Source organism: Ochotona curzoniae, unplaced genomic scaffold (assembly GCF_017591425.1).
Source record: "Ochotona curzoniae isolate NIBS_2020 unplaced genomic scaffold, NIBS_Ocur_1.0 contig_3622, whole genome shotgun sequence".
Lineage (NCBI taxonomy): Eukaryota > Metazoa > Chordata > Mammalia > Lagomorpha > Ochotonidae > Ochotona > Ochotona curzoniae.
Window position 1 is genome coordinate 20721258 of NW_024465926.1, and position 22414 is coordinate 20743671.

General features: G+C 40.0%; 1 protein-coding gene across 3 annotated transcripts in view; it reads right to left on the reverse strand.

Moving 5' to 3' along the window:
* RSPRY1 (ring finger and SPRY domain containing 1) overlaps window positions 1–22414 on the reverse strand; it is a 46214-nt gene that overhangs the window by 6980 nt on the left and 16820 nt on the right. For all 3 annotated transcript variants that reach the window (XM_040982651.1, XM_040982652.1, XM_040982653.1), the window contains exons 2-12: window positions 21571–22075; window positions 15718–15770; window positions 14557–14669; window positions 13399–13525; window positions 10740–10798; window positions 7564–7630; window positions 7023–7154; window positions 6105–6220; window positions 5106–5249; window positions 2632–2743; window positions 85–187 (exon numbers count right to left, since the gene is read on the reverse strand). In XM_040982651.1, the coding sequence (XP_040838585.1) occupies window positions 85–187; window positions 2632–2743; window positions 5106–5249; window positions 6105–6220; window positions 7023–7154; window positions 7564–7630; window positions 10740–10798; window positions 13399–13525; window positions 14557–14669; window positions 15718–15770; window positions 21571–21920 (1376 nt within the window). In that variant the 5' untranslated portion in view covers window positions 21921–22075. The remainder of the gene's footprint in view (window positions 1–84; window positions 188–2631; window positions 2744–5105; window positions 5250–6104; window positions 6221–7022; window positions 7155–7563; window positions 7631–10739; window positions 10799–13398; window positions 13526–14556; window positions 14670–15717; window positions 15771–21570; window positions 22076–22414) is intronic.

Here is a 22414-nt window from a genome sequence, read left to right on the forward strand (position 1 = left end):
CATAAATGAAAAGGATCTTGTTTTCCTAGAGAAAAGTTTATCCAGTGCTTCTACTCAAGGTTCCGACTGAGAGGAGCTACTTACACAGTAGATGAAAAGACTTGCTTCTCTGGAGGCAGCTGGTTGCCATTTAAAAAGAAGATCATTTGCTTTTCATTCAAGTCTAACAGAAACCCCACTGTATCTCCTGGAGGGCAAAGTGGAGCACTGTTAGGACACGGGCATTTCAAGGGCTTCAATAGCACTGCTGTAGGGCTACAGCTTTAGCTGTATATTCATCTCCCTTATTTCTTCTGCAAATGATCCGAATCCTACATACCAATAATTTAAGTTAAGAAAAAGTGTTGCCTATTAAGCTATGACAAACATTAATTTTATCTGAATTTCAATGATGATGAAAATGCAGGGTAAAAATGCATTTTTGAAATCAGTGAGGGCCTGGTGCAGTGGCCTAGTGGCTAAAGTCCTCGCCTTGAATACACCGGGATCCTATATGGGCACTGGTTCTAATCCTGGCAGCTCCACTTCCCATCCAGCTCCCTGCTTGTGTCCTGGGAGAGCAGTTGAGGATGGCCCAAAGCCTTGAGACCTTGCACCTGCATGGGAGACCCGGAAGAGCTCCAGGCTCCTGGCTTTGAATTGGTGCAGTGCCGGCCATTGCTTGGGGAGTGAATCATTGGACAAAGATCTTCCTCTCTATCTCTCCTCCTCTCTATATATCTGACTTTGTAATAAAAATAAATCTTTAAAAAAGATTTATTTATTTGTAAATAAGAAAATAAATGGATGGGAAGTAGAGCTGCCAGGATTAGAACCTGCACCCATATGGGATCCTGGCGCGTTCAAGGTGAGGACTTTAGCCACTAGGCCACCACGCTGGGCCCAAAATAAATCTTTTTAAAAGATTCTGTATCCTAGTTGCCAGAGAATCTCCCTTGTGTGGATTTACCTTGAGAAAATCCAGAATCACTTATAGCGGTACTTTTAAACGGCAAAATAATTGCAGCATAAATATAAATGGACTATTAAGAACTTTATAGTATCAACAATGAACTTATTTAATGACCTGGAAAATTATTCATAGTAAAGAGTATAATAACAATAAATAATATCTAAATTTAAATTTTTCTTTTTTATAAATTTCTGGAAGCCCAGCACCATGGCATACTAGGCTAAGTTTCTATCTGTCTTTCTACCTTTCATTATAAATAGATGTTTATAAAAACAATAATAGGCAGATGGTGATGTCACAAACGAATCCTCTGTCTGTGATGCCAGAATCCTACATGGGTGCTGGTTTGTGTTCTGGCAGCTCCACTTCCCATCCAGCTCCCTGCTTACAGCCTGGGAAAGGCAGCAGGGGTTGACCCAAATCCTTGGGATGCTGCACTCATATAGGAGGCCCAGAAGAAGATTCTGGCCTCCAGCTTCAGGTCAGCTCAGCTCTGGGTGCTGCGGCCACTCGGGGAGTGAACGAGCAAATGGAAGAGCTCTATCCTTCCTTCTCTCTTTGTAAAATCTGTCTTTCAAATAAAAACAAAAATAAGCAACAACAACAAAAGCCAAAAACTTCTGTGTAGAGAATCATGGACGGTTTTAAATATTCATTGCTCTTTCTCTATTTTCCAAATGTTTATAGTAAACATATTATCTCAGCAGTCTTTTAAAAATTTTTTATTGAAAAATGGACAGCTTTGAAAACAATGCCTCCATTTTATACTCTTATATGAAGATGGTTTATGTGCTTTTAAGAATCTGCGTAGCCCTAAAATGAGTGCCTCTGTTGGCATTTCATTCTTTTTTTTTAAATGTAAAAATTTTTAAATTTATTTTTATTGGAACGTCAAGTATCAGAGAGGAGGAGAAACAGAGAGGAAGATCTTCCCTCCAATGATTTACTCCCTAAGTAGCTGCAACGGCCAGAGCTGAGCTGATCCAAAACCAGGAGCCAGGAGCTTCTTCTGGGTCTCCCATGAGGGTGCAAGGTCCCAAGGCCTTGGGCCATCCTTGATTGCTTTACCAGGTTCAAGCAGGGAGCTGGATGGGAAGTGGGGCTGCCAGGATACGAACCAGTACCCATATGGGATCTCAGCACAAGGTGGCTAGGTTACTGTGCCAGGCCGTGTTGGCATATGGAAATGGTGCTGTCTTTGCACTGAGCTTATCAAATACTGTTCTCATAGCAAGTCTGAAAGTGTAGTTATACAGCTGACTGGGGTAGGACAAAACTCCCATCGTTTCCATCTCCTACCAAATAACCTTTCTTCCACAGTGCAGGGCCAATGAAGAGGACTTATTCCACAGCCATCCAACCTCTAAAAATGTCTTCATTTTGGTGACATTACTAATCTTGTATTCCTGATATCTCCATGGAAACCAGATTCCTATTATTCTTAAGAGTATCATTTTCCCACAAATTTAAGACTTGTATATTCTGAAATGTTTCTGCTATAGGAAGGGCTCTACCGGACAGTAACATTCACATTCATGATACTAATGCAAAGGTTAATATTCCTTCCCATTTTTAATCTTCTCCCATTTAAACATGTTAAAGTCTAACATAATAAACTCTTCATAATAACCAGATATCTTTCATCAGCTGACACATTCATGATGGAGAAGGAAAAATACCTTCTTTCCAGCATGGGTGTAGGTGAGGCTTGCTTCTGGCATTGTACCAAATCAGTTGCCGGCAGCCATCATAAGCACAGGAATACTCATCATCCCCAATGCCGTAGCCTTCCTGGAAAGAGCAAGAGAGGGTGGTGAGCAAGGCACAGCTGTCCGGATCAGGGAAGAGAAGTGGCCTGGAATTTCCAGCTTCTGGATGGAGGGAAAGACTATGGCTCTTAGGAGATACTAAAATTATGACCTAGTGGCCTGTGAAGAGACAATGACTTCACCAACAAGTATTTGCCAAGAGCCTCTTTTGTTGCAGGCACTTTCACATGGGCTTATTTATTTACTTCTCACCAGAACCATGACTTGGGTAGCAATCTGTTCTATTTTAAGAGGGATCAAAGGTTTGGAGAGTTTGGTGAGTGAGTCCAAGAACACAATAATAAAACATGACAGGGTTTGGACCTAAATTCTTCTAACTCCAAAGTTGGGACATACCCTACTTTTCCAATTATAGCCAGGCAAGAATCCTTGTACTAGAAGACTTTAAAATACCTAAATGCTTAGCAATTTCAAGGGAAAGGTGATAGTGAACAACCTGCTGAAAGCTATTTGGAGATCAGTTCAATTTGAGCATCATACAGAAATCCCTGGCAATTTCTTCTTTTACTATTTACTGTTTTTCAGCTATTTCACAGAACTGTTAAAAGGGCAGTGGGTTTTAAAGAAATTCAGTGCTTAAACATAGAAGAAACAGGAGAAGCACACAAATCAGACAATTTATTCCCAGTCCTTTTTTCTACTAAAACTGTTAATCAATGATAAAATGTTTTAGTGAAGATGGGGATTAAGAATTCCGGCCAAATCCAAGTATGACCTCAGGCGCTGATGGCATGCATTATTTTATAGGGAAAACAATGCAGTGAGGAAATAGGCTGAGAAAAATTTTCTGAAAATATACCAAACTCTTAAACTACAATATAACTAAACCTGGAAGGATGGGTATGCCCCAAAGAGACACTTCTTTATCAGCTGTTACCATGCACTATTCAGATTAGTCAAGAGTTAAATGGATTTGCATCTAACTGAATTTAGGAAGAGAAGAAATTCATTAGTCTGCCATTCCTTTTGAAAACGGATTAAGAAAAAACTTAGAAACCACTAAGATTTGAGAGTTGAAGCAGACAACAAAACAGGCAATTCTTTTCTGGTTCCACTTTCTGATCTTCTAGGCAGTCTCTGATAAGGACATTTGAAAGAAGTTCCTAGAAGTTTGCAAGAGTGGTCTAGCCATTGTTGTGCAATGTCCTCTGTGTCTGGATAAATTTTATGACAGAGTGAGACACCAGAGAATTCCAGGTGTTTAACCACAGATCTGCTTCTACAGATCAAAGCAGCACGTGTCTTGGTCTAGCCGAGATGTGTTTCCATCCCAAACAGCTACACCTTCTTAAAAAACATGCGCTCCTTGATTAACTTTGGTTTCCACTGGCTGGGACAGATAAACAAGAGAATATGGTAATTACCTGGCATTTTGAGCTGTCTATTCTGTGGTCATGTATGAGAGTACTTCAAAAAATTCATTTTTTTAATTATTAAAAAAACACTATGAATAGATTTAATTTTGGGGGAAGGCACTAAAACAAGCTTGCAACTCCATTTTCTATGAACTCTGAAGTGAACCTTGTATATTTTAGTGATGGAAATATTACTATAAATGAACGAAAAACATTTAGCCATAGTTTGGCATTTTCTGAACACCTTTCCTGTGTGATGGATACTCTGCTCTCTCCTGCTGTCTTGCATTCCCCATGCCTTCCTGTTATGGGGGAATGTCGTGATTACAGCGTTCTGCTTCCTGCCCTGAAAGTGACGGGGAAGACAGCTTAGGTTAAGTCGAGTTTGCCTTCCTAACAGATGCTCAGTGCAGCAAGTTAAGTAACTCCAAATGGAGGGATGGTTATGAGTGGCTCATGGCATGATGTTGCCTGCATCTCAGGCAGATCAATATCCTAAAGCTGGGGCTGCTGTACTTCCTAACACTTGATTCTAATGTCTTTTAACCTGTCTAGTTCCCAAAAGTCTAAACAGTTTGGGGACCTGTGACAGGTTTCCGAAGTCACTCCTTTTCTGTTTGACAATCAGAATAGATTTCTGTAAAGCAGAATGCTTCAACATGAGTTATCCTGAGCAAAGTCTGAAATTTTCTCCAGTCATTTGAGGTGAGGTGGGAAAAATTAATGTGAATTTAAAACTCAGGAGGAAAAAAAAGCCCAAAGGGCAGTTTCATTTGTATTTTTCTAATTCTGAATCAATTTAATAAATCATTGTTAGGGATGTGGTACTGTTTGATTCAGTTTAAGAAAAGACTCTTGAATAAATCTATTTGAAAAATTTGAAAAAAAGCATCTTCTACCCTCCCACCAGTAAGAAATGAGGAAGGCACTGTTGCTGCCGCCATCTGCACAGCTCTCTAAGATACTCACATGATTGAGAAATTTGCTGTCTCGTGTGGCCCAGCCAATCTGCATGACGCCAGAAGTGACCACCGTTACTTCATAGTACCATACCCCAGCATCCACACAAAAGGTGCAACGTACACTTTCAAAAGAAGAAGCATCACAGCGAGCCTGGCAAAACCAGAATGACAATTTACCATCCGTGCCTACTGACCACTGAGGGGAAAAGCTCCCGGGGGGCTGAAAGTATCTTTCATTATTAGAACTTGTGGTGGACAGTTGTCTCTTCTGTAGTCCATCCTCAGCGACAAGAAACATAAAGCCCAATGGAGTACACTCTAGAACTGTTTCATTATTTTATTCCTAGGGAGTGCTAATTGCGTTGGTGCTAAGCTTAGAAGACCTCTAAGACAACAGCAGGAAAGCTATTAACTTCATTCTTAGAGTTCTATTATCATATTAGAGCATTTTACAAATGCATAAACATTGCCTAGCCAGAAGTATCTTAATCTACAGAAGAGAATGACAAAAGGGATTTGACAAAACAGAAGCTCACAGAACCAGTTGCAGTCAGGCTTGAAACAATTCCTCATCCCTGACATGTCCCACCTTGTAGTAACTTCCTATGCATAAGTAGCTCTTTTACCAATCTTCACCACAATGTGTGAAACATTTCTAATAGCCAGGGAGACGAGGAAGCACCAGATTTAACACACTTAGCTATGCAGGGATTAAAATAAGAAAGGGTCCTGTTTTGTATCTAGCTGAATAAATAGGCAGAGATTAAAAATAGACATGTTAAAACTAACCAGTAAATACTAGCGTGCTTACAACAGGTAAGTAGCATGTGAGATAAAGAGGAGATAATAATGTTTTAAACCACTCTTTCCTACCAAGCTCTATTCTCTATGAAAGAAATTTGCTTCTATCCTGAAAGACACTGCTTTTGTTCAGAAGCAGTGCATGCACATGAAAGTAAAATAATTTTACACCCCACCCCTGTAATTCCATATTTGCAAGCTTTACCTCCAAGCCATGAGGTGAGATCTTTAGGTACTCGCTGACATCATTGCTATTCAGCATGGCACTGATGCTACTCAAGTCCACTTTTTCATAGGTCAGCTGCCTACCTTCTTTTAAAACTGCAAGAGAAAAAGTGGCATGTTTCTAAGGCAGGCTGCTGGGGGAAAAAACATAAAAGCTATAGCCATCTCCACATGTCATCATAGTCCAGAAATGGAAGCGTTAATAGCTAGTGGGATGGGGGGGGGCAGGGAACTTAGAACTTTAGCCTTTACTGCTACGTTACCCTGAGGACTGATCAAGCAAATACTGTGGAGAGTAGCCCTGCAGACTGAAGCTTCCATTCTCTACTACTTTACGCGAAACAACATCCAAATTGTACCTTGTGAATTACTTTTTAACTACGCAGGCTAAGCTCCTCCCTACAATGTCGGGGTAGGCATGAGGATGTCCACCTGTAAGCCTGGTGCTTACTATAGGAGAGGGAGGATCCAGAAGTAATACAGCTTTTATTCAAGCAGCGCCTGGGGAAGCAAAAGGAAATCCAGGAGCAATCTTTGTGGTGTAAGTCAGATATAAACTTGGCTTTGAAGAACAAAGTTGGAACAGGGAAAACAGCAAAGATGGAATTCCAAATAAAGAAAGATGCCCAGAAGTGTGATTCATCTGGACTTGTTTGTAGGACAAATATTGTTTGAGGAAACAGTTTCTATTGGGACTATTTGACTAGAAAGTATCATATAGTTAAGGGCCTTGGCAGCAAGAAATATGGTGCCATTTATCTTTTTGTTTCTTGAACACAAAGAATGATAAAATCAGAAGCAGTTCATTCAATTGTTAGTAAGATCTTGTAGGTACTTTTCTGCTAGAATACTTACTGTCCAGAATCTTAAATTTTAACAAAGGATAGCTCTCACTTACAGAGATTGTCTAAACTCCACTGGGCACAGAAACCAACTTGACGTTTCAGATAATCAGGATCATCAGCCCACGACTCCAGCGTGACAAGCCGATCACTAATACTGGATTCAGAGATAGTCAATTTATTTTCACCTGTTTGGAAAGACAAACTCTTGAGTTACTAGTGAAAGCATAAGGGATGGCTTGTTGAGCAAATTAGTGGCAGAAAGGAGTAAGGAGAGGCAACTGGAGAATATGGAGACTGGAATGGGCCTCCATTAAAGTTTCCAGGGGAGATGCAGTTTTGACTCTTTTCTAGAAACTAACAGTCTTGTTAATAAATTTTCAGCTGTAAACAGTGAGTAATTATGGTCACTAAGTTTTGATTCACAGGTTGGAGAATCCGGTCTCTGCTACACTTTACTGAACTTGAAGGGTCCACCCAGAAACAAACATAACATATGCCAATTTTGTGGGGTTCATGCAGGAACACAGCAGACCAAGATGCTCAATACTCAATACAGAAGATCACTAGTACAAGAAGTGCTCACTATATACCTACTTGTCTGTGCAAACTTTTCCAGTGCGATAAGTGCAAAAAGCATGACTGTGGGGTGGGACTGTAACTTCTGAAAGACAATAAAACATTAAAGAAAATCATTCCCCTGAGAAATAACAAGTTACCAATTTCTTTTCTTTTTTAAGATTTAGTTATCTAAAAGAGCTATAGAGAGGGAGAGACAGAAAGAGAGACATTTTTCAATCACTGATTCACTGCTGTAATTTCCAGAGCTGGGAGCTGGGCTGGTTGGAAGCCAGGAGCTTCTGCCTGGTCTCCCATGTAAGTGCAGGAGTCTAAGCACTTGAGTCACCCTCTACTGCTTTCCCAGGCCTTTCGCAGGGTGCTGATAGGAAGTGGAGCAGCTGGGATGGGACTTTATAACTGGTTCCTATATAGGATGCTAGTGCCACAGACAGTAGCTTAACAGGCTATGCCACAGCACCAACCCAAAGGTATCAACTTCACATTCTTGCCCACTAAGTGCTAGGTATTTTTTTGTATCAGAAATGTTTCATCCATTCAAGTCGTGAATTATCCATTGGTTGTTTTCAGTAATGAAGAACTAACACACAACTTTTAAATCCTACATATTTTACTTGAAGTCACTGAGTTAATTTACAGATTTATCTTATTCAATGCATTATTTTTCTTACTACTGTCTACATAAGGACCTGTTAAATAACATTGAGTCATACATTCATTTAAGCAGGCCAAACAGAAACCCAAAGTATAGCTAAAAGTGACCTTTTGTTCAGAACCCTAGAAAGAACTATTCATCACTATCAAATTCTAAAATAATAAATAATGAAATTAACAACCAATAGTTTAGCTTTTTAATCTGTTCTATGAATGGAATTCTACAAATGCTGATGGCAGGCAAGTTACATTTAAGCTCATGTTCCATGAGCTTGTGGGTTTTTTTTGTTTTTGTTTTTAAGATTTATTTTATTTTTATTGGAAAGGCAGATATACAGAGAGGAGGAGAGACAGAGAGGAAGATCTTCCGTCCAATGACTCACTCCCCAAGTGAGCGCAACGGCCGATGCTATGCCGATCCAAAGCCAGGATCCAGGAACTTCTTCCGGGTCTCCCACACGGGTGCAGGGTCCCAAAGCTTTGGGCCGACCTCAACTACTTTCCCAGGCCACAGGCAGGGAGCTGGGTGGGAAGCGGGGCTGCCGGGATTAGAACCGGCGCCCATATGGGATCCCGGGCATGCAAGGTGAGGACCTTAACCACTGTGCCATCGCGCTGGGCCTGTGAGCTTGTGTTTTAAAGGGTTAATTTGTTTAATATCACATCTTTCCACAGCTATCAAGATAGGAGTCTCCAGCGAAATCTCCAGCCTGGCAGATAATTCCCACTCAAGGCCCTGGTGCCCAAATTCTGCAAGTCTTACTTAGCCACTACCCTTCCCTACTGCAAAGCCTCTCCTTTCTTTTCCTTTTTAAAAAACTTATTTATTTTTATGTGAAAGGTAGATTTACTGAGAGAGAAGAAGAGACAGAGAGAGGTCTTCCACTGGCTGGTTCATGCCCCAAATGGCTGCAGTGGCTGGAGCTGAACCTGTGTGAAGCCATGAACTTCTTCCGGGTCTTCTATGTGGGTACAGAGGCCCAAGGCTTTGGATCATCCTCTGCTATTTTCTCAGGCCATAAGTACAGAGTTGGATCAGGAAATGGAGCAGACAGGACACGAATCAGCACCCATATAAGATGCTGGTGCCACAGGTAAAGGGTTAGCGTGTTAGGCCACTGCATCGGCCCTACAAAGCCTTTTTAGCACTCCTGCTGTATCCATTCTCTATTCCACTTGGGGGATTTGGAGGCCTGAGCCCTCTCAGTCCAATTACCCAAAATCTGTTCTCTACCTCAGAGCACTGACTTCTCTAAGCAGTCTGGCTGTGGGCTCCTGCCTTGGATGCTTCCTTAAGACACCTGCTTTCCTCTTTTCTGGGCACACTACATCCTAACTTTGGGGCACTACCCAGCTGAGCTCTGGCCTCCCACAAAAAGTCTGTCTCTTATGATAAACTCCAGCTCTCACCTCCCATATTGCTACTTCCCTCACCTCCTCACCTTTTTTTTTTTTAAGATTTATTTATTTGTATTGGAAAGGCAGATCAGATTTACAGAGAGAAGGAGAGAAAGGAGAAAGATCTTTCATCCACTCCCCAAATGGCTGCAACAGCCAGAGCTGAGTGATCCAAAACCAGGAGCCAGGAGTTTCTTCCAAGTCTCCCACATGGGTGCAGGGTCCCAAGGCTTTGGGTCGTCCTTGACTGCTTTCCCAGGCCACAAGCAGAGAGCTGGATGGGAAGTGGAGCAGCCAGGACACATACCATCACACATATGGGATACTGGTGCATGCAAGGTGAGAATTTTAACCACTAGGCTACCATGCTGGGCCCCACCTCCTCACTCTTACAGCAGGTTATTTTGCTCTTGATCTTACCCCATCCTAACTGTTCTGTCTGAACATGGTTTTGCTTCTTTAACTAGCAAGTCAGCCTCTTGAAGGCAAAGGCCTACTACTTCTGCATCCCCAGAGTGCCCAGTCAGAGGAGCTGAGGAGTTTGAAGCTTATAACATGTGAATACTGACAATCTCTTCTTGTAGATTGGAATTTTGGAAAAGACAGCATTCACTGGGCTTGTAAAAAAACTTAAAAATACAGACTAGTTAAGACTGCAGACTCACACTGGGAAATATGTGTAAGCACAATGTCAGCGTCACCGACAATACATCAGATGCTCCAATGACAATTTTAAGAGCAGCAGGCATGGGGGAGGATGGGGAGGAGTACAAACTTAAATAAATACTGAACTGATGTTAGAATGTCAAGTAATTTTCTTCCCACTTGTAGAGGTCCCTATTACTGTTTCATAGACTCTAAGGACACATAAAATAGTCAATCATAGTAGCTATCTTAGGACTAACTTTGAAATCAGACCAACTCAGCTGTTTTTGCTTGCAATAAATTCGTATCTCACCCACTCTCCCTTAACACACAAGGAATAAATACTCAGGAAACACCTGCAAATAGAATTTACAACAGATTCCATTTTCTGTACCAGTGACTATTCTAGCAATTTGCACAGTAAAAAAAAAAAAGAAAAGAAAAGAAAAGCACAATTCCAAATGATTAAGAATAACTGATTTTGATGTCTAACTTACCAGACACTGTAGCAAATATTCCAGTATTCCTGGGCTAAGTAAACCTATACTTGCAGGACCTAGACAAATACAATACACATCAGATATTAATAAAAGTACATATGCTTCGTACCTTGTAAACATTTGATTAACATGTAATATTTAGACAGTTTATGAGCTGCAACGCTCATATTCAGTATAAGCTGACCAAATCAAGTAACTAGTCTATTTCCTTGTCTTTTTTTAGTGTTAGCACCGTTTGGCTTCTCTCTTCCTGCTCTATGTACAACACATAATACACAATTGTGAATTGTAGTCAGCTCCCTGTGCTGTGTAACACTAGTACCTACTGCTTCTACCTGTATTTTGCTTCCCATTATTCAACCTCCCTTTGTTCCCTCTTCTGCCATCGCTTCCATAGTTTAAAAAATGTCCACTTGAAGGGCCCAGCGCAATAGCACAGTGGCTGAAGTCCTTGCCTTGCACGTGCCGGGATCCCACCAGTTCTAATCCTGGTGGCCCTGCTTCCCATCCAGCTCCCTGCTTGTGGCCTAGGAAAGCAGTCGAGGATGGCCCAAAGCCTTGGGATCCTGCACCCATGTGGGAAACCTAGAAGAAGTGCCTGGTTCCTGGCTTTGGATTGGCTCAGCTCCAGCCATTGTGGCCACTTGGGAGTGAACCATTGGACGGAAGATCTTCCTCTCTGTCTCTCCTCCTCTCTGTATATTTGCCTTTCCAATAAAAATAAATAAAATATTTTAAAAATATATTTTGGGGGCAGCACAATGGCAAATAAGACTTATCTTTCGCCTGCAGTGCCAGCCACCAAAAAGGAGCTGGTTCATGGCATGAGTACTCCACTTCCAAACCATTTCCAAACCAGCTTCATGCTTATGGCCTGAGAAAGCAGTGGAGAATGGCCCAAGTCCTTGGGTCTTGCACCCATATGGGAGACCCAGAGGAAGCTCCTGGCTTTGGATCAAATCCGCTCTGGCTGTTGTAGTCATTTGAGAAGTGAACCAGCAGGTGGAAGACTTCTCTGTCTAACCTTCTCTCTCCATAAAAGTTGCCTTTCAGATAAAAATAAAACTTAGAAAAAAATTTCCACATGAGTGAGAACTTAATCTTATGTATCTTTTTGTGTCTAGCTTATTTCAATTTATGACCTCCATTTCCATCCATTTTACTACAAATGTCAGAATTTCATTTTTTATGCCATATTATTTTGAATCCGTAAACAATGAAAATCAAATTGTTTGGTCGAGCTGCTTACTTTTTACAGAGCACTCTCATGCACAGCACCTTACTCAAGCCTCCTAAAGGAAGGCATGGTACTTCATTTCAGCTGAGCAGCTGAGCCTACGGAGTGAAGGAACCATTTCCAAAACAGTGAGGGGCACATGGCAAGGTCGGCCCCAGGACTCACATGGCCTGATTTTGAATCCACTGATCTTTTACTATCCATGAAATGAACAAGCTGAACTACTCATCTGCACTTTGCCTTAACTGCCCTTAAATGGGTAATACTAAAAAAAAACCAAACAAAACCCTTAAATAATAGTTTCTCAGGAATTGCTCCAGAATAAAGTTCGCTTTCCTCTTCTATGTGGCACATTTTTTTTTATTATCCCGCTGAATTAAAACAAATTTTATTTTTATTCGAAAGTCAGATTCTCAGACAGAAAGCTCTTCTGTCCAGTGATTCACTTTCTAGTGGCTGCAACGGTCAGAGCTGAGGCGATCTGAATCCAGGAGCCAAGAGTTTCTTCTAGGTCTCCCATGAGGGCACAAGGTCCCCACAAGGACAGCCTTGGGCTGTCCTTGACTGCTTTCCCAGGCCACAAGCAGGGAGCTGGATGGAAAGTAGAGCAGCCAGGACAGGACCTGGTGCCCATATCAGATCCTGGTGCATGCAAGGTGAGGACTTTAGCCACTAGGCTACCATGCTGGGTCCTATCCAGATAAATTTTATAAAATTTTTATATATGTGTTTATATGGATATATACACAAATATATATGATAATTTATATATATGCTAACATATGATAATATACATACATCATCTTTGTTATATTGTTTAAGCTTTTCTCATTCTTTTTAATTAAAGAGCAAATAGGTATAACTGTATTTCTTTTTAAAAAAAAAATAGTTATTTTTATCGCAAAGTCAGATCTACAGATAGGAGGAGAGACAGAGAGGAAGATCTTCTGTCTGATGATTCACTTCCCAAGTGAGTACAATGGCTGGTGCTGTGCCGATCCAAAGCCAGGATCCAGGAACTTCCTCCACGTCTTCCACACAGGTGCAGGATCCCAAGGCTTTGGGCCGTCCTCGACTGCTTTCCCTGGCCACAAGCAGGGAGCTGGATGGGAAGTGGAGCTGCCGGGATTAGAACCGGCGCCTATATGGGATCCTGGTGTGTTCAACATGAGGACTTTAGCCGCTAGGCCACCGTGCTGGGCCCAACTGTGTTTCTTTTAAATTTCCCTCTGAAAATCCACAAAACTAAATGGATTTTATTTACCTCTATGACCTCTGAGTAATTTTCATCAATCCATTTTTTTTTTAATTTTTAATATTTATTTTTGGGACAGTAGGTTTAACAAAAGACCTACACTGAAACGTCCCCTGTATGTTAAACATTGGAAAGATCTTCCCTCTGTAGAGCCTCTCAGTTACCTGCTAGTTTCTCAGCCAAGCATCCTAGGACCGCAGAAGTGTTTCTGTGTTTGGCAGGATGGCCCGAGTCCTGGCAAGCCACATCACCATTCAAATTGAGAATTTCGGTTAATTTCTGGAGTGCATCCTAAAACCAGAAGTGCAAAAGTAGATTTGATATATACACTGCTCACACTATTTCCTCAAAATGACTTTTTAAGATAAAAGCTATGACCAGGTATTAAATAAATAGAATGACCATACAAAAATTGCATTATCTAGTCCAATAATATCAATACTGAGGGAAAATATTATTTGATGCACAGAAGTTTTTTTTCATAGGAACTGTTACATTCCATTTCATTTAAAAAATACCACTTGTATCAAACTTATGCTATATACTATTTAGAATGTTACAGACTAAACCAATCCAAAAACCAACAAGATTGGTAACATTAGGCCCAGTGGTAGTGAAGTTATGTAAGACACATTCTTGCAGGCAAGAATAAATGCCACTGAAGTTTCCAAGGCAAATTAAACAGAAACCCCTTACAAGCCCAGGCAAAGGTCAATTCATCAGTGACAAGGCTGAAGATTTTCCATTTCCTGGTCAGTTTTCCCATACTGAACCTAAATGTCTAAGGTTGAAAAAGACAAATGAAAGGGGTCCGAATTCAGCAAGAAAAACGACAAAAAGCAATTTATAGGCCATACTGAATAAAGCAATACAAGTTTAGTACGTTTGTTTATAAGAGGGATAATCAAGGTTGCACTAATCCTTAATGAAGTTGAATAAGACTCAAAGTACTTTAGAGAAATCAGCTTTTTTTTTTCTCTTACTAGAAACATTTCGCTATGAGGAAGTTGCTCAAAGAAAATCAGCTCAGCATCTGAACATTCCCTTCCAGTTTCTGAACAAAGATAAAATCAGACAAAATTTGAATAGAAATGTTTTCAACATTTAAAAAATTTAAAACTAAGCTATTAGTTATTAATAGAGAATATAGCACATCATTAATAACAAAAAGGCAAATTTATATAATGAAAACAATTTTGGAAAAAAAGACCCAGAACCTAAACGTATTAAGAGGAAATGTATGATACCAAGCGTTGTTTGTGGTCACTCATCTTGGGCTTAAGCACAAATGACAGTTTCTTAAAAGAGGAGTGTTCCCTTACTTTAGTGGGTAGTGGACATTCATCCAGTAGCAATGTTATAACAGCTGGTCCCAGTGGATCTTCCAATGGAATAACTCTAATTAAAGACTGGACTACATCCAACCATCCTTCATCTAAAAGGAAGTCAAGAAGATTATATAATAGTAACTATTTTAAAAATGTGAAAACACATAACTTATAAAGTCAGTCTAAGATACTTCACATTAAAATCAAAACACTTCGATCTTCATCCCATAGCCTTTAAAAGGTACTATTTGGCATGAACATGTTTTGTTATGTTTAGTATTTGGCATGATTAAAATAGTGTTAAGTATATCTTACTACATATGACACAGGAATTAACTTGAGAAAATGGGATACTTAGAAAATTGAGGGAGAAAAAAAATACCTTTTTTCATTTTTAAAACAGTTATGGTTCCAGATGTGCCTATATTGAAAGCAAGAAAGGAAGGAAAGAAGGGAGGGAGGGAGGAAGAAACCTAACCTTTTCCCTTAACTTTAGATGAGATTATCTACCACTGAGAGGTGTAGCTATGTAATCATGGCACAATACATAGTGCCTACTACTGTGTAGTGGACTGGATAACTTGTACAAGGTAACTTTCATATACAAAGGGCTTTTTTCTTTCTTGTGCATGCTAAATAGTTATAGAAATTTTATCTCAAAACAAACAAGAAAAGATGGACACTTTCCTTTACTATTGTAAGAAAAGTTACTATTGTTTGTATGTGTTTCCCAAAGGTTCAAGGCCTTAAAGTTTGGAACCCAATGTGGTGGTATTAAGCTGGTAGGGCCCATGAAATGCGAAAGTGTTGAGGTCATCAGGAATGCCACCACTGAAAGTAGCTCACGAGTCTGGACTGCTAAAAAAAAGAGCAAGCCTGAACCCTGAATCTCTACTCACTTCCTGTTTAACCATATCCTTCGTTCTGCATATCACCATTTCCCCATTCTGCTTCTCTGTATCATGCTATCACACAGCTAGAGGGACTTTACCAGGAGCCAGACAGAGGGAGCTGCCAGATCTTGGACTCTGAGCCATCAAAAGAGTGAGCTAAAGAAATCTCTTTTTATTTTTAAAATACCCAGCCTCAGATATCTTGTTATAGCAGTAGAAAACACTAATGCAGAAGTATTAAAAACAAAACTTTAAAAAATACCTGTTTCTGCCATTTCATGTAATGTAATCATTGAATAGGGAGGTTCCTGATCACTGAAAAACAAATATTCAAGACATTAAACTCTAGGAAATAATGAACAATCCTTAAAATCAGAAACAAAAACAAAAACAAAGAAATAAGTAAGCAAAAAACCCAAACTGGAAGTGTAAGAGAAAGAAGAAATGACTATGAATGTATGCAAGAGAATAGATGGAAGAAAACAACCAGAGTTAGAACCTGTAAGGACAAATAAACATAGAGGATGTATAAATGTTCAGTCACTGCCTTTAATGGCTCACGCACAAAGTGGGCAGAAAGGCACATGTAAGGACCAATAAGTGGCCTGCAGTAAAGCTCAGAACACTAACACTAGAGACCAAAACCCACTCTCTCAGCTTTGCTCACCATCTTCTCACACTTAGCTCCAAGAAATGCCATGATAGAAGACAATTCCAACACAAAATTAGAGAAACAAAAACCTACTTAGACATCTTTATTTTAAAGGTTTCTTCTGGGAACTATTATTGCACATTTAAAATTCATAAAATGACAGAAGAAAAATAGACCAAATTTAATCAAGGAAGAATCTAACATTCCAGGTACTATTCAAACATGACATTTTATGCCCTGGTTCAGTGGGTTTTCAAAATCTGATCCCAGAAATCCTAAGGAGGTATTTAGGAAAATTACAATTATAAAATTTTTTCCATGACCAACGATAGCTCTAATTGTTAAAGGACTCAGTATTCACAGATTTACATAATGTGGATCGGTTTTCCTGTGAAAAGAAATCATTAAAATTATTGTTTTAAGTCATTTAACCTTCAGAATAACCTTGTGGTATGGAGAATGCTGACTGACATCTGGCACCTTTTCATAACAAAGGGAAATTATTATCTAAAAGAAAATTTGAAAACAATATAATTGTCTGACATAAATTTTTCTGGTAGCTATCTAGCAGCAAAGAAAATGAAGCATGCATTTACACAATGATGCTACAGAAACTTTCACGTAGGTCAACAAATACATGCCTGTGGTTGCTCTTCACTGCAAAGCTCTCTGTAGGAACAAAAATTAGGTTGCACTAAGTGACCATCAATGAATGAAAGATAACAACATCAAGCACACAAAGGGACAATGAAATAGTAATTGTAGATTTACATATAGCAATACATGTCTTACACATAATGTTGACAGAGGTTAAAAACAGAGGATTAAATTTTTGAGATTTATTTATTTGAAAGGGAGAGAGAGAGAGAGAGAGAGAGCGCTTTAACTTCCATCTTCTGTTTTACTCCTCAAATGTCTGCAGCAGTTGAGGCTGGGACTGGCTGAAGCCAGAAGCCAGAAATTCAGTCCAGTTCCCCGACGTGGGTGGCGAGTACCCGACTGCTTGAGTCATCACCGTCATCACTGCCGCCTCCCGGGGAGGGAAGTTGGAAATAGGAGCACAGCCAGCACTTGAACACAGGCCAGTTAGATACATTCTTAAAACCACACACAAAATTGTCCATATAAATATTTTCCCCTACATAAATAAATGTTAGACAGTTTGGTTGAATTTTCTTAAACTGACTAAATTTGTAATTTATTATTATTATCTTAGAGGGAGGAAAAGGGGATAAAGGGAGAAAAGAAATAAAATGCAATGAAGAATCTGTGAGGAACAGGAGTACCTCAGTTTTATACACACATATCCCTCTTCTCAAAGAACAAGATAAACTCCTTTGTTGATCAGAGACAGAGCAGAAATTGCCAGTGAGGGGTTGATGCTAAAGCCATAGGACTTTACTGGGCTACGTATGGTGAGGAACTGAGATCCCCCTAGGCCTGCAGACTAATGAAGGACAAACCCACTGTGGAAAGGGTAGGGCAGAATAACAAATGAAGCTGGAGGCAGGGTTCCCCTATTATGGAAAGAAGCTGAAAAATGCTATGAATGATAACCTGAACTGCAGGACAGAAAGCTGTAAGATGTCACTGATGCAAAAGAGGTGAACAAAGTTATGCAACGGAACCTGAGCTTCTCAGAGTGGAATGGGAACTCAGAGTCACCAATTCTCATTTTAGCTTCAGTCACAAACTGAGGGTCTCTGGGACAGAAAACAGCGCAAGTGGCAGAGAGAAGGGGAGAGAGAGAACTCAGGTAAATGTGAGGGAAAAAGTATCAAAAAGAGTCAGAATATTAAATTCCCAAGATATGAAAATAACTAAGGGATGTTATGATGGCTCAACTGGCAATCCTTGCCCTGCAAGTGCCAGGATTCCATATGGGCACTGTTTCATGTCTCAGCTCTCCACTTGTGGCTTGGGAAAGCAATGGAAGATGATGGCCCAAGGCCTTGGTCTCCTGCACCTGTAGGGAAGACCAAGAAGAAACTCCTAGCTCATGGCTTCAGATTTGGGGAGTGAACCAGCAGATGGAAGATTCTTCCTTTTCTCTGTAAATATGCCTTTCAAAGTAAAAAAAAAAAAAAAAAAACCTAAACCAGTAACAATCTAAGGATAAAGTCACTACCAAAAATATGCATATAATAGATCTTCAGAATGATTTAAACATATGTTAACATTAAGGAAGAACTGTTAGAAACAAAATTAGAAATCCTAGAAATGAAATATATTTACTGAAAGAAAAACCTCAACAGATTGTATAACTCCAGATGTGCCAGAAAGAAAATTCTTAATGAATTCTTAATGAATTCTTAAAAGAAAATGTTGAGGAATTCACTCAGAACCCAGTGAGAACAATATTCAAGGAGATAATGGCTAGAAAAATTTCCAGAACTGAAGAATGTGGTCATTAGAAGCATATAGGATTAAAATTATATAATGAGAATGACAAAAAATAAAAACAGAAAAACTTGGCTTAGATCAAGAGAAAACAAAACTGGATAATGAGGCATGGCACAATTGGGCAATTTATTTCAGAACGGCATCAAGGGAGACCAGACAGCAACACCAGGAATTTCATTTAGATAAATTCTTACCAAGCCAAATTGTCTTATCTTTCATGTTTGGTTCTAACAGCCCTATAAACTACATTGGTAATAAAATTCTCCTTCGATATCTTCTAAAGGACAAGCTATATGACCATGTTTACCAACTGTCTGGATTGTGCTGTCCCATTATCTTCTCAAACACATCCAATAATGCAGTCTCCACATCTGCCTTATTATTTTTTTTTTTTTGTTCTCAGAAAGGTGATATTTACAATCCAATAAAAACAGGTAAGGTAAAAATGATCCTGCTATTTAAATGTGCACCATTTTCCTCATGTGAGTTTATGAGTTTTATCAACAGGATCACTTCTCATTTTCAATATTTCGTTAAAACTTGGAAGTAAGGCTCCCACCTTGCTCCCATGTATTCCACTGATCACTGTCTCTTAAAATATGTCAAACTTTACTCTTCATCTATTTTCCCCAAGGCGTAAATGAAAATTGTGATTTACTTTCTTATTTGGGAAGGGTAACTTTTCATTACAGTTTTATAGTACAGTGAAAATGTTTTTCAAAAAGTGTAATTCTTGAAGGCGAGCAAATATATGCCAATAGTTTGTAAATTTAAGGACATATTTTGTAAAACAGGGATGTCCTGTTGTATGCTAAAATTTCTGAGGAGCTAAAAAAGCTATCTTTAAAATTATGTTTTAAATCTACTTATTTGGGGCCTGGTGGCATGGCCTAGTGGCTAAAGTCCTTGCCTTGAACATAACAGGATCCTATATGGGTGCCAGTTCTAATCCCAGCAGCTCCACTTCCCATCCAGTTCCCTGCCTGCAAAAGCAGTTGAGGACGACCCAATGCTTTGGAATCCTGCTCCTGTGTGGGAGACCTGGAGGAAATTCCTGGCTCCTGGCTCCAGATCAGCATAGCACCAGGCCGTTGCGCTCACATGGGGAGTGAATCATCGGACGGGAGATCTTCTTCTCTGTATCTCCTCCTCTCTGTATATCAGACTTTGCAATAAAAATAAATAAATCTGTAAAAATTTTTTTACTTATTTGAAAGGTAGAGAGAACTCCCATCTGCCAGTTCATTCCCCAAACATTGGCCAGGGCTAGTCCAAGTCCAAAGTCAGAAGCTAGGAACATCACCCAGTTTTCCATATGGGCAAAAGCATTTCTGTTAGTTCAGCCACCATTGCTGCCTGCAAGGGACCATACCAGCAGGAAGCTGGAGGTCAAGATTCACAACTAAGCGCTCCGATGTGGGACACAGGCATTTAAATTGTGAGGCTAAATGCCTCAAAAATTAAAATTTTATACATTTGACTATCAAGTATTTACATACTAATAGTGTGTGATGCAATTAGATGATTTAGCTCATCATCTCCTGAGAAGCTTTATAAGAAAAGTACTGCTCCCAGGCCTGGCGGTGTTGCTGAAGTACTCGCCTTGAACGCGCCAGGATCCCATATGGTCACCAGTTCTAATCCTGGTGACCCTGCTTCCCATCCAGCTCCCTGCTTGTGGCCTGGGAAAGCAGTCGGGGACGGCTCAATGCTTTGGGATCCTGCGCCTGTGTGGGAGACTTGGAGGAAGTTCCTGGCTCCTGGCTTCTGGCTTCTGGCTCTGGATTGGCTCAGCACCAGCTGTTGCGCTCATTTGGGGAGTAAATCATCGGACAGAAGATCTTCCTCTCTATCTCTCCTCCTCTTTGTATATCTGACTTTGTAATAAAAATAAATAAATCTTAAAAAAAGAAAAAAAAAGTACCGCTCCCTATTTTGAGATGAGGAATCTGGGGCTTCTGGAAGAACTTAACCAATGACCAATGTCATGTGGCCAGTAAAGGGCTGGGCCAGAATTTGAACCTAAGCCCATCATGGGACTAAAATATGTACTCTTCATTATTGAATTACATGCAAAACCATAAGTAAGAATTTGTTTTTCAACTTGAACAATGTCCTTAATTTCACTGTTATTCAATCTGGGATTTTCTACTTAAAAGTTAGACAAAACAAGAAAAGATGACAAAACAGGTACAGGTGTGCCCTGTTGTTTTAGCTTACAAACTTCCCAGACGGATCAGAGAGGGTCAAATAAAGGATGTAAAAAGAGGAGAAAGATGGAAAATCTCCTAGTCTTTCTTTACAAACAGAAGTTGCATGCAGCCATGCGCTTGGCCAAAAACCTCGTGAATCTCCAGTCAGTGGGTCAGATTGGCAAGCACAACAGTGAGTCTTCGTGAAATCCTTTTTTTTTGTAGCTAGTTAGCAACACTACTCCATACTTACTATTTTTTCTCATGGACAGCTTAGGGTTTTTTTTTATTATTATTTGTTTGTTTGCTTGCTTGTTTTGAAAGGCGGGGACAGAGTAGTTCCCATCCAATAGTTTACATCTCAAAATGCTCACAGCATGTGGGTCTGGATGAGGCCAAAGCCAGGAATTCAGTTCAGGTCTTGTATTTGGGTCCAGGGACCTGACCACTTAAACCATTATCTGCTACCTTTCCTAGCCACCCCACACTTGCCCTTTTCTGCACTGGCAGAAAATCGGGATCAGGAATTAGATAGAGCTGGGACTCAGACACAAAGACTCCGAATCCAAGGCTCTGAAATGGGATGCTGGTATCCTGACAGCTTAACCAGTAGGTCAAACATCCACCCCAAGATGACAGCTTTCATTAGTACTTTCTGTTACAGAAATGATTTGACATTTCCAGATAGTAGATGACAGCAAGTACAACATATCAAAATTTATCATTTATTGTGTCATCAGAGAAGAACAAATCCTCATAAGCCCTGTGAGCACAAGGCTTGTTTAGTCCTCAATGAAATGAAGGACTTCAAAAGTCACAGTTCCTGGTAGAACCCTTAATGGTGTAGATGACTGGATCAGATACTTACTTATCTACAAGAGTCCGTATTACTGCCAACGTGTCCAGCACTAGCCCATCAACATTTTGTTTCTTTCTCCTTGGCTCATGTGGTCCTCGGCCCCTTCTTGGAGGCCGAACAGGGTCCCGGGGTTGGCTCCGTGTGTCAGCTGTGGGTACTGCACTGTTCTCAGCCTGCTGCTGCTGGGTGTCAACACTGTCTTCAGCTCCACTGTCATCCCGGCAAATACAGGAATTGCCCATGGTAGTGGCGGTACCCCTAGTCCCTAGCAGGTGGGCTATGTGTTCCTCGAGAGTCAACAGCAGACCCTGGCCAAGGCTTCTGCTTGCTAAGAACACGGCCCAACCAAAGACAATCATTTAGATAGTTTTCAGTTTTCCAAGCACTGTTTTCATAATCTGAAGTTGAGGAACTTGCATCCTATCTGTTTTTAATAATCGAATGCCAGAGAAAGCTGCAGAGTTCAGCCCCACCATTATCAGCTATGGGGAATCCTGGTCATCCGAGGGCAGTTCTAGAAGAAAAAGAAAGGGCAAATGAATAGGAGATTCTTGACTGCTCAATCACTCAAACTTTTCTAGTTTGATTTTATAGATATTAGGAATACAAAGAATCTTCTTTAGTAACTTTTATAGGCTTCTAACACAAAAAGTTATCTTTGGATAATAAAATTAATAAGTCATGATTTCTTATTGTATATTATAAAGTTGATGGTTAACATATATCCTTGTAAATCACAGGAGAGACGGCATTAAAAAAAACATTTGTAGTACTATCTGCAGAAAAATACAGAAGAATATGTGATTTATTATTTTTCTAAAGTTTCTTTTGTGATTAAAAAAAAATCCACCTC